General features: G+C 61.9%; 1 protein-coding gene across 1 annotated transcript in view; it reads left to right on the top strand.

Moving 5' to 3' along the window:
- POLD1 (DNA polymerase delta 1, catalytic subunit) overlaps window positions 1-12248 on the top strand; it is a 27437-nt gene extending 15189 nt beyond the window's left edge. The window contains 20 exon segments of the mRNA XM_077747045.1: window positions 32-200; window positions 284-365; window positions 436-565; window positions 1043-1209; window positions 1536-1640; window positions 3640-3780; window positions 3867-3977; window positions 4380-4571; window positions 4724-4812; window positions 4881-4997; window positions 5189-5302; window positions 5611-5758; window positions 8256-8351; window positions 8464-8601; window positions 9709-9872; window positions 9874-10039; window positions 10778-10910; window positions 10994-11107; window positions 11434-11605; window positions 12053-12248. Coding sequence (XP_077603171.1) covers window positions 32-200; window positions 284-365; window positions 436-565; window positions 1043-1209; window positions 1536-1640; window positions 3640-3780; window positions 3867-3977; window positions 4380-4571; window positions 4724-4812; window positions 4881-4997; window positions 5189-5302; window positions 5611-5758; window positions 8256-8351; window positions 8464-8601; window positions 9709-9872; window positions 9874-10039; window positions 10778-10910; window positions 10994-11107; window positions 11434-11605; window positions 12053-12158 — 2654 coding nt within the window. The 3' untranslated portion in view covers window positions 12159-12248.
- Window positions 12249-12674: the final 426 nt, after the last annotated feature.

Here is a 12674-nt window from a genome sequence, read left to right as displayed (position 1 = left end):
CTGCGCCGGTGCCAGCCTCGTCTGTCCGCAGGCATGTTCGGGTTCCGTGGGCACGGCCCCTCCCCGTTCCTGCGCATCACCCTGGCACTGCCGCGCCTCATGGCCCCTGCCCGCCGCCTCCTGGAGCAGGGCATCCGCGTGCCAGGCCTGGGCACCCCCAGTTTCGCGCCTTACGAGACCAACGTGGACTTCGAGATCCGGTACAGCCCCTGCCTCGCTTCTCCAGCCTCTGTGCCCCGCCCCCGCATCAGCTTCCGCCTACTGATCCTCACCCCCCATCCAGGTTCATGGTGGACACAGATATCGTGGGCTGCAACTGGCTGGAGCTCCCGGCAGGGAAATACCACCTGAGGCTGGAGGGAAAGGTGCGGGCTTGCCGGGGACAGGGGCACAGAGCCGGGACCCTGCAGCCACTGACACGCCCCCTCCCTGCAGGCCACGCATTGTCAGCTGGAGGTGGACGTGCAGTGGTCTGACGTGATCAGTCACCCGCCGGAAGGGGAGTGGCAGCGAATCGCGCCCCTGCGCGTGCTGAGCTTTGACATCGAGTGTGCTGGCCGCAAAGGTCTGTCTCCAGGGCCCAGGGCTCCTCCCCCTCTCCCTTTAGACGCCCGTGACGTGCCAGCCTCGCCCCAAGAGTCCCCATCCTTGCTGAGCTCTCTCGGGAAGGAGGGAGTGAACATGAAATCGTAGGAGGATGGTGGTGGAGAGTGACAGGCAGCTCAGACAGGTGGGCAGGGGACGTGGGGCAGGCCTTGTGAGGAGGGATGAGCAGGGGTATATGGGGGGGGAGAACCTTCCCCCCACCGCCCGCAGAGACTAGGAAGTGCAAAGGCCCTGGGGCAGGACCCAGCTTGTGAGAGGCAGGGAGAGGGCCACAAGATGAAGGCAGCGGGGAAGAGCGTGGGTCATGCGGGGTCTGCAGGCAGAGGAGAGAGGAGCAGACAGTCTGGGGAGATGGGATATACGCCCCCCCCCGATGTGTCACAAAGGAAAAGGGGAAGTTCAGTCCCCTGCATCCCCCTCCTTGCTCCCTGCGCAGGCATCTTCCCGGAGCCCGAGAGGGACCCCGTGATCCAGATCTGCTCACTGGGCCTGCGCTGGGGTGAGCCGGAGCCCTTCCTGCGCCTGGCGCTCACCCTGCGGCCCTGCGCCCCTATCCTGGGCGCCAAAGTGCAGAGCTACGAGCGGGAGGAGGAGCTGCTGCAGGTGGCTCTTGTTCCTTGTCCCCTTTTGTTCTCAGAACCCGCCTGCCCTCCACCCCCCCCTTCCCCGCCATCCCAGGTGCGAGGCCATGTCCTCTGGATGCTGAGACGCCAAGTCCACGGGTTCAGATCCCTTTGCTTTGGAGGAGGGTGACCATTTCCTGCCTGGGTTCTGTGTTATTTTCAGAAGCACCTGCCCAGTCTTTCTGCATCAGGCAGGAGGGCTCCAGGCTTGCTCTTGGGGGCTTCCGGGATGTTCCAGGAGTGGGGAGGATCCATGCCAAGGGGACGATCAGGGTGACCCTGGGTGTGCTCCCACCTCCCCCCCAGGCGTGGTCGACCTTCATTCGCATCATGGACCCCGATGTGATCACCGGCTACAACATCCAGAACTTTGACCTTCCGTACCTCATCTCCCGGGCCCAGACCCTCAAGGTAGGGCAGGCAGGTGCCGAAGGCCTGCCTTCAGATGCCCCACTGGGGGCTCAAGGGGTGGGCGCCGCCCTGCTCCCCCTCGCCGCTCTCTCCCTTGTGACTCTGTCCCCCTTGGGCGGCCCAGCGGCTCCAGGGACATCACCGAAAAGCCAGCTCTGTCTCCATCCCTGCCCTGCTCGAAGTCCAGAAGGTTACCTGGCTTTTGCAGAGGCAGGGTGAGCGTTTCTGATCAAATAAGGAAAGGCCTGTGCGTTCGAAGGGCGGACGGAAGCGTGCAGGGGGGTAGTGTCTTTCCTTCTAGACTTTAAAACACATCAGCCAAAAATACGGGAAAGGGGGAGTCCGTGAAACATGTGGCAAAACTGGATGTTTGTCGAATGTGGGAGTGGGCGTATATGGCACACTGGTTCACTCGGGCTGCCGGGACAGAGTTCCCCAGGCCTGTGTCGTCTCACAGGCCGGGTCAGAGGGCCAAGACCAAGGCCTCACAGGCTCGTTCCTTAGAGGCCTCTCCTAGCGGCTGGTGGTCTCAGACGTAGGGGTGTTGACGGCGGTCTCCCTGATTCCTCAGCTTGACTTCTCTCTAATTCGGACATATCGCTGCCCACGTTTCCTCTTTTTCTAAGGACACCGTGGGCTTTTATCAGGGCCCTGATGGCCTCCATGTGTTCACCTGCAGAGACCCTATTCCCAAAGAGGTTACGTTCTGAGGTGTGGAGGTTAGGACTTCAACATCTTTGAGGGGGACACAGTTCAGCTCGCAGTGGAGGTCATGTTGTATTATTTCTTCCTTTTCCTTATGTTTGGCCAGTTTCACGATGGAAGATAAGTCATATTTGGGGCGCCTGGCTAGCTCTGTCAGGTGAGCGTGGGACTTGGAACTCAGGGTCGTGAGTTCAAGCCCCACGTTATGCAGGGAACCTACTTAGAAAATACAGTAAAGTGGCATCTTTAAAAATCACGTTGGGGGACCTGCATGGCTCAGTCAGTTAAGCATTCAACTCTCGATTTCGGCTCAGGTCATGATCTCAGTTTGTGAGTCTGAGCCCCGCGTCTGTGCTGACAGTGCAGAGCCTGCTTGAGATTTTCTCTCTCTCCCTCTCTCTCTGCTCTTCCCCCACTGTGCTTGCTCTCTCTCTCTCTCTCTCTCTCAAAATAATTAAATAAACTTAAATATATTTTATTGTGGGGTGTGCGGGTGGCTCAGTCAAGCTTCCAACTTCAGCTCAGATCATGATCTCACGGTTCATGGGTTCGAGCTCCACGTCATGCTCTGTGCTGACAGCTGGGAGTCTGGAGCCTGTTTCAGATTCTGTGTCTCCCTCTCTCTCTCTGCCCCTCCCCTGCTCGTGCTCTGTCTCTCTCTCTTTCTCAAAAATAAATGCACATTAAAAAAAAAATTTTTTTAATTGTGTTTATGGCCCGAACAGCTCCGGGAAGAGGTCCACCCCTGTCAGCCTGGCATCTGTACGCAGGGCACTGCTCCCTGCCCGGTGCACCCCTGCCCTGCTTCTCCTCCAGCTCAGGCCTCCCCTCTCTACCCTGTCCCTCTCGCCTTGCCCCTCCCAAGCCACTGCCTGTCCTGACCTCAGACCCAGCTCTCTGTCCTTCCCTCTGCTGTGCGCCCACCTTGCTGTCCCCCAGGCCCCCCGCCCCACTCAGCTCAGCGTCGTCCCCATATCTGCCCCTCCTCCACTGCCCGTCTGGGTGCAGCTCCCCAGCCACCGGGCACCGTGCCTGCCCCCCCGCAGCCTGGCGTCCTCTGCCTCTCCCCGTCCCGGCCTCCCGTCTCCCCTCCTGTCCATGCCTACCCAGCCCCAGAGGGTCTTCTGCATCAGAGCTCCCCCACCCCCACCCCTGGCCTCCAGCTGCCCAGCCCGGGGCTCCCAGCAGGAAGAGGGCGGCATCCGGGGTGACGTCTGCATTTTTCTGGCGCGGCCCTGGGGTCCCACATCAGGCCGGCTGCGGCCTCCACCCCTCCCTGGTGCTGTGTCCCCAGGTGGAGTCGTTCCCCTTCCTGGGCCGCGTGTCTGGCCTCCGCTCCACCATCCGGGACTCATCCTTCCAGTCCAAGCAGACGGGCCGGCGGGACAGCAAGGTGGTCAGCATGGTGGGCCGCGTGCAGATGGACATGCTGCAGGTACGCGCGGGGCCAGGCGGGGGCCGCCCTCCTGGGGCGGCTGCCCGGGCCCACCCTGTGCCCCCCACCTCCCCTCCCCACTGCAGGTGCTGCTGCGGGAGTATAAGCTCCGCTCCTACACGCTCAACGCCGTGAGCTTCCACTTCCTGGGTGAGCAGAAGGAGGACGTCCAGCACAGCATCATCACTGACCTGCAGGTGCCTGGCTGCGGGCCTGTGACCTCTGACCCCGCCCGGCCTCACTCCTCCGTCCCCTGCCCCCTCCTCTGATCTTACTCTTCTGGCTACTCCTCTGGCCCAGCGTCACACCTCCCTGACCTTGGGCCGCAGTCTCGCAGCTGTATTCTCTTCCCTAAAGTCTGTGATCTCACCCTGCAGACGTGCGTCCCACCGCCTCGGGCCCTGTGTCCCCATCCCCTTCCCCTGCCGCCACCTCTAGTCCACGCTCGCCCGCCAGGCCGCCCCCTTTTCCTCTGACCCCGTCAAGTCCCCGACCCCCAGCTCTGCCCACTCCGCACCCAGACCCTCGCCCTCTCCCTGACTCCTGAGCCCCCGCGGCTGCCCCCCCGACCCTCTGCTGCCCTCTGTGCCTGTCCCCAGAATGGGAATGACCAGACACGCCGCCGCCTGGCCGTGTACTGCCTCAAGGATGCCTTCCTGCCCCTGCGGCTACTGGAGCGGCTCATGGTGCTGGTGAACGCCATGGAGATGGCACGTGTCACCGGCGTGCCCCTTGGCTACTTGCTCACCCGTGGCCAGCAGGTCAAGGTCGTATCCCAGCTGCTGCGGCAGGTCAGTGGGCAGAGCGGATGGTGGGCCAGTCCCAATGCTTTTAGCAAGTCCCAGCTCCCAGCCTCCGGTCACTGGGTCACTCCCTGTGGCTTCTGGGCACTGAGNCACCCCCCCGCCGGCCTCCCTCCATTTCCCGCCTTCTTCCCTCTCAGGCCATGCGTGAGGGACTGCTGATGCCTGTGGTAAAGACAGAGGGTGTCGAGGACTACACGGGAGCCACGGTCATTGAGCCCCTCAAAGGGTATGACCCCGTGTCTGGGTGGGGGTGGCTCAGAGCTTCCAGCCCTGACTCCTCCCCTCCCCCCCCAGGTACTACGATGTCCCCATCGCCACGCTGGACTTCTCCTCCCTGTACCCGTCCATCATGATGGCCCACAACCTGTGCTACACGACACTCCTGCGACCCGGGGCTGCCCAGAAACTGGGGTATGGCACCCTCTCCTTCCCGGGGGCCCCGGGACTGCCCAGGGGCTGGCTTCAGTGGGGGCAGGGCCCAGGACCCAGATGAGGAGGAGGTCTACCCTTGACTTGAGACTTGAGAGGCGGGGAGTGCCTGAGGGGGCCTGGGGGGAAGGAGATGGGGAGGCCAAGCATCACCCCCGCATCCTCCGACCCAGCCTGACCGAGGATCAGTTCATCAAGACGCCCACAGGGGACGAGTTTGTGAAGACGTCAGTGCGGAAGGGGCTGCTGCCCCAGATCCTGGAGAACCTGCTCAGCGCTCGGAAGAGGTGGGTTCTTGAGCGCCCCACCCACCCCTGCTCAGAGCTCAGACTTGCTGGGGCTCCTCAGCAGTCCGTCTCTTGTGGGTCACCCCAGGGTTGCCACGCCACACGTTAACTGCTGTGGGTGTAAATTAGAACAAACAGCTCCCCTTTGCCCCCTCTGCTGGGTGCCTCTATGCAGTACACAGCCTGCACGACTGTACACGGCATCCATTTCTAGAAAGGCACCCTGACCAGTGCCTAGGCCCAGGCCTCTCATCTTTCTCGGAGATCTGTGGCGCCGCCACAGTGGCCTGTGCTTCCTCTCCTTCCAGGGCCAAGGCTGAGTTGGCCAAAGAGACAGACCCCCTGCGTCGGCAGGTGTTGGATGGGCGGCAGCTGGCACTCAAAGTGAGCGCCAACTCTGTATATGGCTTCACTGGTGCCCAGGTGGGCAAGCTGCCGTGCCTGGAGATCTCACAGGTGAGTGCCCAGTTCCCACTGTAGAAGGTGGGGGGCACTAGCCCCTCTCTGGGAGAACCAGGGCTCCGTGGGTAGAGCCCAGGCTGCCCCAACTTGCTGGCTGTTGGGAGAGGGGGGTGCATGAGTGGTTCATTCGTTGGTTGAACACATGTTCGCTGAACATCCTGTGTGGGTCCAGCAGGCGGCAAAGTGGACAAGAGTCTCTGCCCTCGTGCAGTGCGCAGCCTCGTGGTCACACAGGTGGCCACAGCAGCACATGTGTGGGATGACAGTTGGTGCCAAGGGCTCTGCAGACAGATGGAGTGGTGGGGGCGGGGGGGTGGCATGGGGGGAGCAGAGGCTTTGTTCATTGCTCACTCATTCATTCCATCTCTCCTAGTTCACCTGACAGACCCCACCCCCTCCTCCCCTGGTCTCCGTGAGGGTGGGGGAGGGGAGGCCAGGCCGTGTGTCTGCTCATGGGGGCAGGGGCGGTGCCCAGGAGCACAGCCAGCCAGCCCCTGACGCTGGACTGGCCGTGTGTGCTCTGTCTGGGAAGGAGCAGGTGCAGGTGCGAGGGTGCCTCTTCCTGCCCCAGGGGTGACGGTGCTTGGTCAGTGCTCTGCTCTGAGAGGGCAGAGCCCCCGGGGCCCCCAAGACCATCCTCACATCAAGTGATGTGCTAGAAGGGCTCCAGGAACTCAGAAAAGCCGTCCTCAGGATTATGATGTAATACAGTGAAGGGATAGCGATTAAAGTCAGTGAAGGGAAAAGGCACGGAGCTCCCAACTTGGCTCCGCCAGTGGAGTTAGCAGGCAGTGTTTTTTCTCCCGGCGCGCGACAGCGCATGTGCAGTGTCTCCCCTGGCGCCGGTGCGCAACAGCGCACGTGCAGTGTCTCCTGGCACCGGTGCGCGACAGCGCGTGTGAGTGGAGCGTCTCCCATGGTGCTGGTTGCCAACCAGGGATGCTCACCGAGCCTCCGTGTCCTGGATGTTTATTGGGGCTGGTCACACAGGCGTGGAGCATCTGTGTGTGACTGACCTTCATTACTCAGGCTCCGGCCCCTGCAGAGAGGTCAGGCTGATAGCGTGTGGCCCCAGGCCTCACTATGAGTCACACTGTCAGCGCAGTCCAAGGTCCTGGGTGAACAATGACACCTTTTCTGCAGGATGTTCCAAGGGCTTCGAGGTTCCCTCCCAGGAGCCAGCCAGGAGCCAGGCCTCTTTCTGGGCAGGGTTCCTCCTATAGTGCATCCCACCCTTATTGCTCTCATTGGCCTTTCACAAGTCCCAGTGGGCCTCCCCTGCCTCCCTGGCGGAGAGAAGTGGGTGTTTGGCTGTTCGATCCAGGCCCTAAGCAGAGACCGGGCCAGGAGGACTTGGCTTTGCTTCCCTTGGGGCTTCCTCATCAGGGCCACTGCTTCCTGGTCATGTCCCTCTGTCTTTTCCTTCTTCATCCTTCTCTCTGTTTCTCTGTCATGTCTTTGTTTCTTTGGGTTTTTTTTCCTTATTGCTGTCTCTTAGGTTTATAGGGGCAGGGAGATCAAACAAACAAACAAAAATAAGTACTGAACCATTCCAGAAAAGGATATAAAAAAGAGAAAGGAACATAGAACAGGTGAAACAAGCAGAAAACACTTAGGAAAGTGGTAGATTTAGGCCCAGATGTGTTCAGTAATTTTACTAAACATAAGTCACCTAAGTGCTCTAGTTAAAAGACAGAGATCTTTTGACTGGATCCAAACAAAAGCAGAAGAGTGATACTCATCTCTCCTTCATGTGTGCCCCTGGGTCCCCCAGTGCTCCAGCTTCAGTTCCCTTTTTTTTTTTTTTTAAATGTTTATTTATTTTTGAGAGTGAGAGACAGCACGAGTGAGGGAGGGACAGAGAGAGAGGGAGACACAGAATCTGAAGCAGGCTCCAGGCTCTGAGCTGTCAGCACAGAGCTTGACACGGGGCTCATGAACTGTGAGATCATGGTCTGTGCCGAAGTCTGAAGCTCAGCTGACTGAGCCACCCAGGCTCCTCTTCAGCTCTGTTATTTGCAAAGTAAGATCGTTGGGAAGTTTCTCCATGAGGTTGGCACATCCTCCTGCTCTGGGGGTGGGGGGGCATTACTGGTTACCCAAGGGTTTGGGGGTGGCCCTGCTGGCTTTTGAGGAGGGAGCCAGGAACATTGGTGATCCTGCCCCATAGAGAACTGCCTGCAGTGTCACCACGTGTCGCGGCACCTCCATGGAAGGAAACAGCATGCTGATGGCCTCTTCTGGCCTTAGCCTTTCCTAACACTCAGTTTTTGCAGACCTTCCTCCTTTGTGCCCAGAGCTCTGGGCCAGCGACCCAGTTCTTTCCAACAGATGGTTAAGAAGCAGCTTAGTAACCCCATTTTGTAGATTTGGACATCAAGGCCCAGAGGGGCAGAGTAACTCACCCAAGCACACGCCCCCAGGAAGTAGCGGAATGGCACCCCGAGCCCAGGACTCCTGGGTCCTCACTGCATTGTTCTCTCCCTGACAGAGCGTCACTGGGTTCGGGCGCCAGATGATTGAGAAAACAAAGCAACTGGTGGAGTCCAAGTACACAGTGGAGAATGGCTATGTCACCAATGCCAAGGTCAGAGGCCGCCCCTCCCACTGCCCAGACGTGGGGCTGGGTAAGGGGAGTTGCAGGGGCCTGGCCCCCACCTCCTCCCGCCCCTCAGTCATACACACCCCTTGCTTCCCAGGTGGTGTATGGTGACACCGACTCGGTCATGTGCCGATTTGGTGTCTCTTCTGTGGCTGAGGCAATGGCCCTGGGGCGGGAGGCTGCGGATTGGGTGTCGGGCCACTTCCCCCCACCTATCCGGCTCGAGTTTGAAAAGGTAAGGGGGAGCCTGCCTCGGGGCTCGGAGTGGGCACATGTGGGTCCCGCAAGTTTCACAGGGTCTCTGATTCTCGGCGCCTGTGTTCCCATGAGGCTCCCCTCACATCTGGAGGCGTCGGCGTCTGGAGCACCCCAGGCTCACTCAGGGTCTCTCCATATTGGGGGTGCCCTGATCTGGGTACTGTGACTCCCATGCTTCACATTCTGTAGGTCTCAGTTTTGGGGTGTTTCGCTGCTTGGACTCTCCTGAGTCTGGAAACCTAAAGCCTTGGGCTTTGCGATGCAGAATGCGGTTTTTTGTTTTTTTTTTTTTAATATTTTTATTTATTTCTAGGAGAGCGAGAGAGTGTGAGCAGGGGAGGGTCAGAGAGAGAGGGAGATACAGATTCTGAAATAGGCTCCAGACTCTGAGCTGGCAGTCAGCACAGAGCCCGACGTGGGGCTCGAACCCACGAACCGCGAGATCATGACCTAAGCGAAAGTCGGACACTTAACCGACTAAGCCACCCAGGCACCCCAGAATGCGGTTTTTTTAGGAACTTTTGTCAGTCTTGGAGCGTCTCTGCTGTGGGTGTGGGGGCTGCGTCAGGCGGTGGGGACCCTGCGTCCTGCATCAGGGCACCGTTGGCCAATGCTCCTTGGCTCCCAGTAGGAATCAGGCTGGGGGCTGGGGACTCAAGCTGCATTTTATTCCCAAGGTTCAAACTTGGGGTCAGGTCTTAGGTACACCCCAAATTTAGAGCCTTCCAAAGGTGAGCCTCCCTGCCTCAGGGCTCACTCCTGGGCCTTAGTCTCAGCTCCTTGGTGGGGGGCGGGGGTTGTTGCCTGTACCCCTGTCCGCCTCAGGCCTGCCCCAGACCCAGATTTGGTACTCTCCAGGCTCCATCGTCGTGTGTGTATCTTGTTTTAGGGCCTTACTCAAGGTTTTCAGATTCGAGGTCCCTGGAATTTGAGGGTGTGGCCAGGCTCAGGCCCAAGGGCGTCCGTCTCCCAGCACCCCAGTCCTGCATCACAGGGTCCGGCCCTGTGTGTGCTCAGTGTCTGAGGGTAGTCTCAGGGCTAAGGAGGTCTTGAGGGTCTCAGCCTTGGGTTCCCCCCACCCCAGGTCTACTTTCCCTACCTGCTCATCAGCAAGAAGCGGTACGCGGGCCTGCTGTTCTCCTCCCGGCCCGACGCTCACGACCGCATGGACTGCAAGGGCCTGGAGGCTGTGCGCAGGGACAACTGCCCCCTCGTGGCCAACCTCGTCACCGCCTCCCTGCGCCGCCTGCCCGGAGGGGNCCGCCAGCCCACCTGCCCTCACCCGCCCCCGCCGCCCCTGTCTCCCCCGCAGGATGAGGAAGCGGGACCCCGGGAGTGCGCCCAGCTTGGGCGATCGTGTCCCCTACGTGATCATCGGCGCTGCCAAGGGCGTGGCTGCCTACATGAAGTCGGAGGTCAGGCCCACCTGGGCTGCCCGCTCCGCCCTGCTCCCCTCCTCTCACTTCTGCTTTCCAAGCCCTGCGGGGAGGGTGTTTCCCTCTGTGGCCCCACAGGGCCCTGAGAACCGCCCCCGACACACCCCTGGGAGTTGGCTCCCCGATGCCTTTCTCCCAGGCCTCCCGTGCCCTCTGGAGGGGCCCCCCGACATTCTGATCCCTCCCTCGCTCCCCCTGCAGAAGAAGACCCAGCTTCACCGTGCACACCGCATCTCTCCATCTCTCTTCTTGCGGGACTGGCTCCTTGCTCCTTGCTCTCCAACCCAGAATCCTCTGGGATTCATGTCCTTCCGCACTACCCCAATGTCCAGTGACCTCTGGCCCCCACGACCCCTTCCTCAGTCCCCACTTCCTGTCCTGCCTCCTCATGTCTCGGCGTCTAGCTTTTCCCTCCAGCTGCTGTCCACCTTTGCACATGCCCAAGCTGTGAACTCTGACCCTTGCTTGGGGTCCTGCGAACCCCCACCCGTGGACCCTAGCCGGCACCACAGCTCATGGCCAAGGGACCCCTCGTGACCTCTGGTGCCATCCCAGACCCATGCCCCACCCCAGGGTGCCTGCCCCTGGTGGCTCCCCGACACCACTGCCCATGCTCACAACGGGGGGACCCACCAGCCCAGAGGCTGCCGGCGCCTCTGTTGAGCACAGCCCTGGCCCCGGCTGTGACCCCCCCCCCCCCGGCCGCTCTGCACGCAGGACCCCCTGTTCGTGCTGGAGCACAGCCTGCCCATCGACACGCAGTACTACCTGGAGCAGCAGCTCGCCAAGCCGCTCCTGCGCATCTTCGAGCCCATCCTGGGCGAGGGCCGCGCCGAGGCTGTGCTGCTAAGTACTGAGGGGGCATGCCCGGGGGGGGGGGGGGAGCTGAGGGTCACGGAGGGCACCGGGCCCACTGCCTGCTCTCACCCGCAGGGGGTGACCACACACGCTGCAAGACGGTGCTCACGGGCAAGGTGGGCGGCCTTCTGGCCTTTGCCAAACGCCACAGCTGCTGCATCGGCTGCCGCACTGTCCTCAGCCACCAGGGTGAGCGCCGGACCCCAGCCCAGCCCCAGGCCCCTACGCCCCATCCAGCTCCGCCCTGGCCCAGGTCCCTGCAGGTGCCCTCCGGGCCGGCCCGGGCCCCTGGGTGGGGGCTTCTGTTGACAGGTACCCCCTCGAGGGTCCTGGGCCCCCCGCCCCGGGAGTTCCCCGGGGAGTTTTCCCCCTCCCGCACACTCGCTCCCTTGTTCTCTTGTCTCCGGGGACTTTCAGAAGCCGGGATGGGCAGCGGGTGGGGAAGGGGCAGGGATAGGGCAGCCGGGCCCTGGCTCTGCCCCAGCTCTCCTGTGCTGACCCGCCCCCTCCCCCAGGGGCCGTGTGCAAGTTCTGCCAGCCTCGGGAGTCGGAGCTGTATCAGAAGGAGGTGAGGGGGCTTCTGGGAGAGGGGGGAGGGAGGACGGGGGGNGAGGAGCGCTTCTCACGCCTGTGGACGCAGTGCCAGCGCTGTCAGGGCAGCCTGCATGAGGACGTCATCTGCACCAGGTACAGGGTCCCCGGCGGCACCCTTCACCCCCTCCACCAGCACCACCTTTGCTGACTCTCGGTGTCCCGGCCTTGGTTGGGGGAGGGTGCTGCTGGGCAGGGAGGCAGGGCTGGGCACCCACTAGCTGCCCGGGAACCGGCCATGGCTCTCTCCTGCTCTCCTTCATTCACTCACATGCACACACGCCACAGCCCTAGCCNCACACACACACACACACCACAGCCCTGGCCCCCTCCCCCAGGGCGGGCACATACACATACACACACACCCCACAGCCCTGGCCCCCTCCCCCAGGGCGGGCCAAGCTTTCCCCAGGGANCTGCCACCGGAGGGAGGGTTGGGTGGGCAGCGGGTGGTGGGGGTCAAAGTCCTGGGAACGGCCCCCACCCCATCGCAGGGCCGGGCAGCCGCCCTGAGCCTGACCGTGACCCTGACCCCGCCCACAGCCGGGACTGCCCCATCTTCTACATGCGCAAGAAGGTGCGCAAGGACCTGGAGGACCAGGAGCAGCTTCTGAGACGCTTTGGCCCTCCTGGCCCTGAGGCCTGGTGACCTCCGACCTCGGCAGGCTTCCTCCGAGGGCCTTGGGGGGGGAGGGGGCGCGGATTGGTGGAGAAATAATAAAGTTCGGGCTTTTTGTTCCCTGGTGTCTTGTGGTCTGTGTGCACAAGGTCTCCTGTCATGAACCCCGGCCCCAGTAGGTCACTTCCACTCAGCCGGATCCCCTGACCCCCAGGAAGCCCCCGCTGACTCCTCCCCTCCCCTCCCAGAACCCCTGGGCTGCCAGCCCCACAAGAGGCAGGCCTGCCTCAGTCTCCCCCTGGGACCCTCCCTCACGGGCCTGAGTGAACATCTAACCACACATCCTCTGCCTGGACCGCCCGCCCTCCAGGTGCCGACCTGTTCCCTCCAGGCCTGGGGCAGCCCCCGGCCCGGAAGCTCCCACTGCCCAGCACGACCCAGGGGAGCCCCCTCCCGTGTCGCACACCCACGGTGTTTCCACCTCAGGGTCCTCGCAGGCTCTGGGCCTGGATTTTCCTCTCCCCGCAGTTCACATCCACTCCTGAG

This window comes from Crocuta crocuta, unplaced genomic scaffold (genome assembly GCF_008692635.1).
Source record: "Crocuta crocuta isolate KB4526 unplaced genomic scaffold, BGI_CrCroc_1.0 scaffold334, whole genome shotgun sequence".
NCBI classification, from domain to species: Eukaryota; Metazoa; Chordata; class Mammalia; order Carnivora; family Hyaenidae; genus Crocuta; species Crocuta crocuta.
Note: the sequence above shows the minus strand (reverse complement) of the source record. Positions and strands in the feature narration are given on the sequence as shown.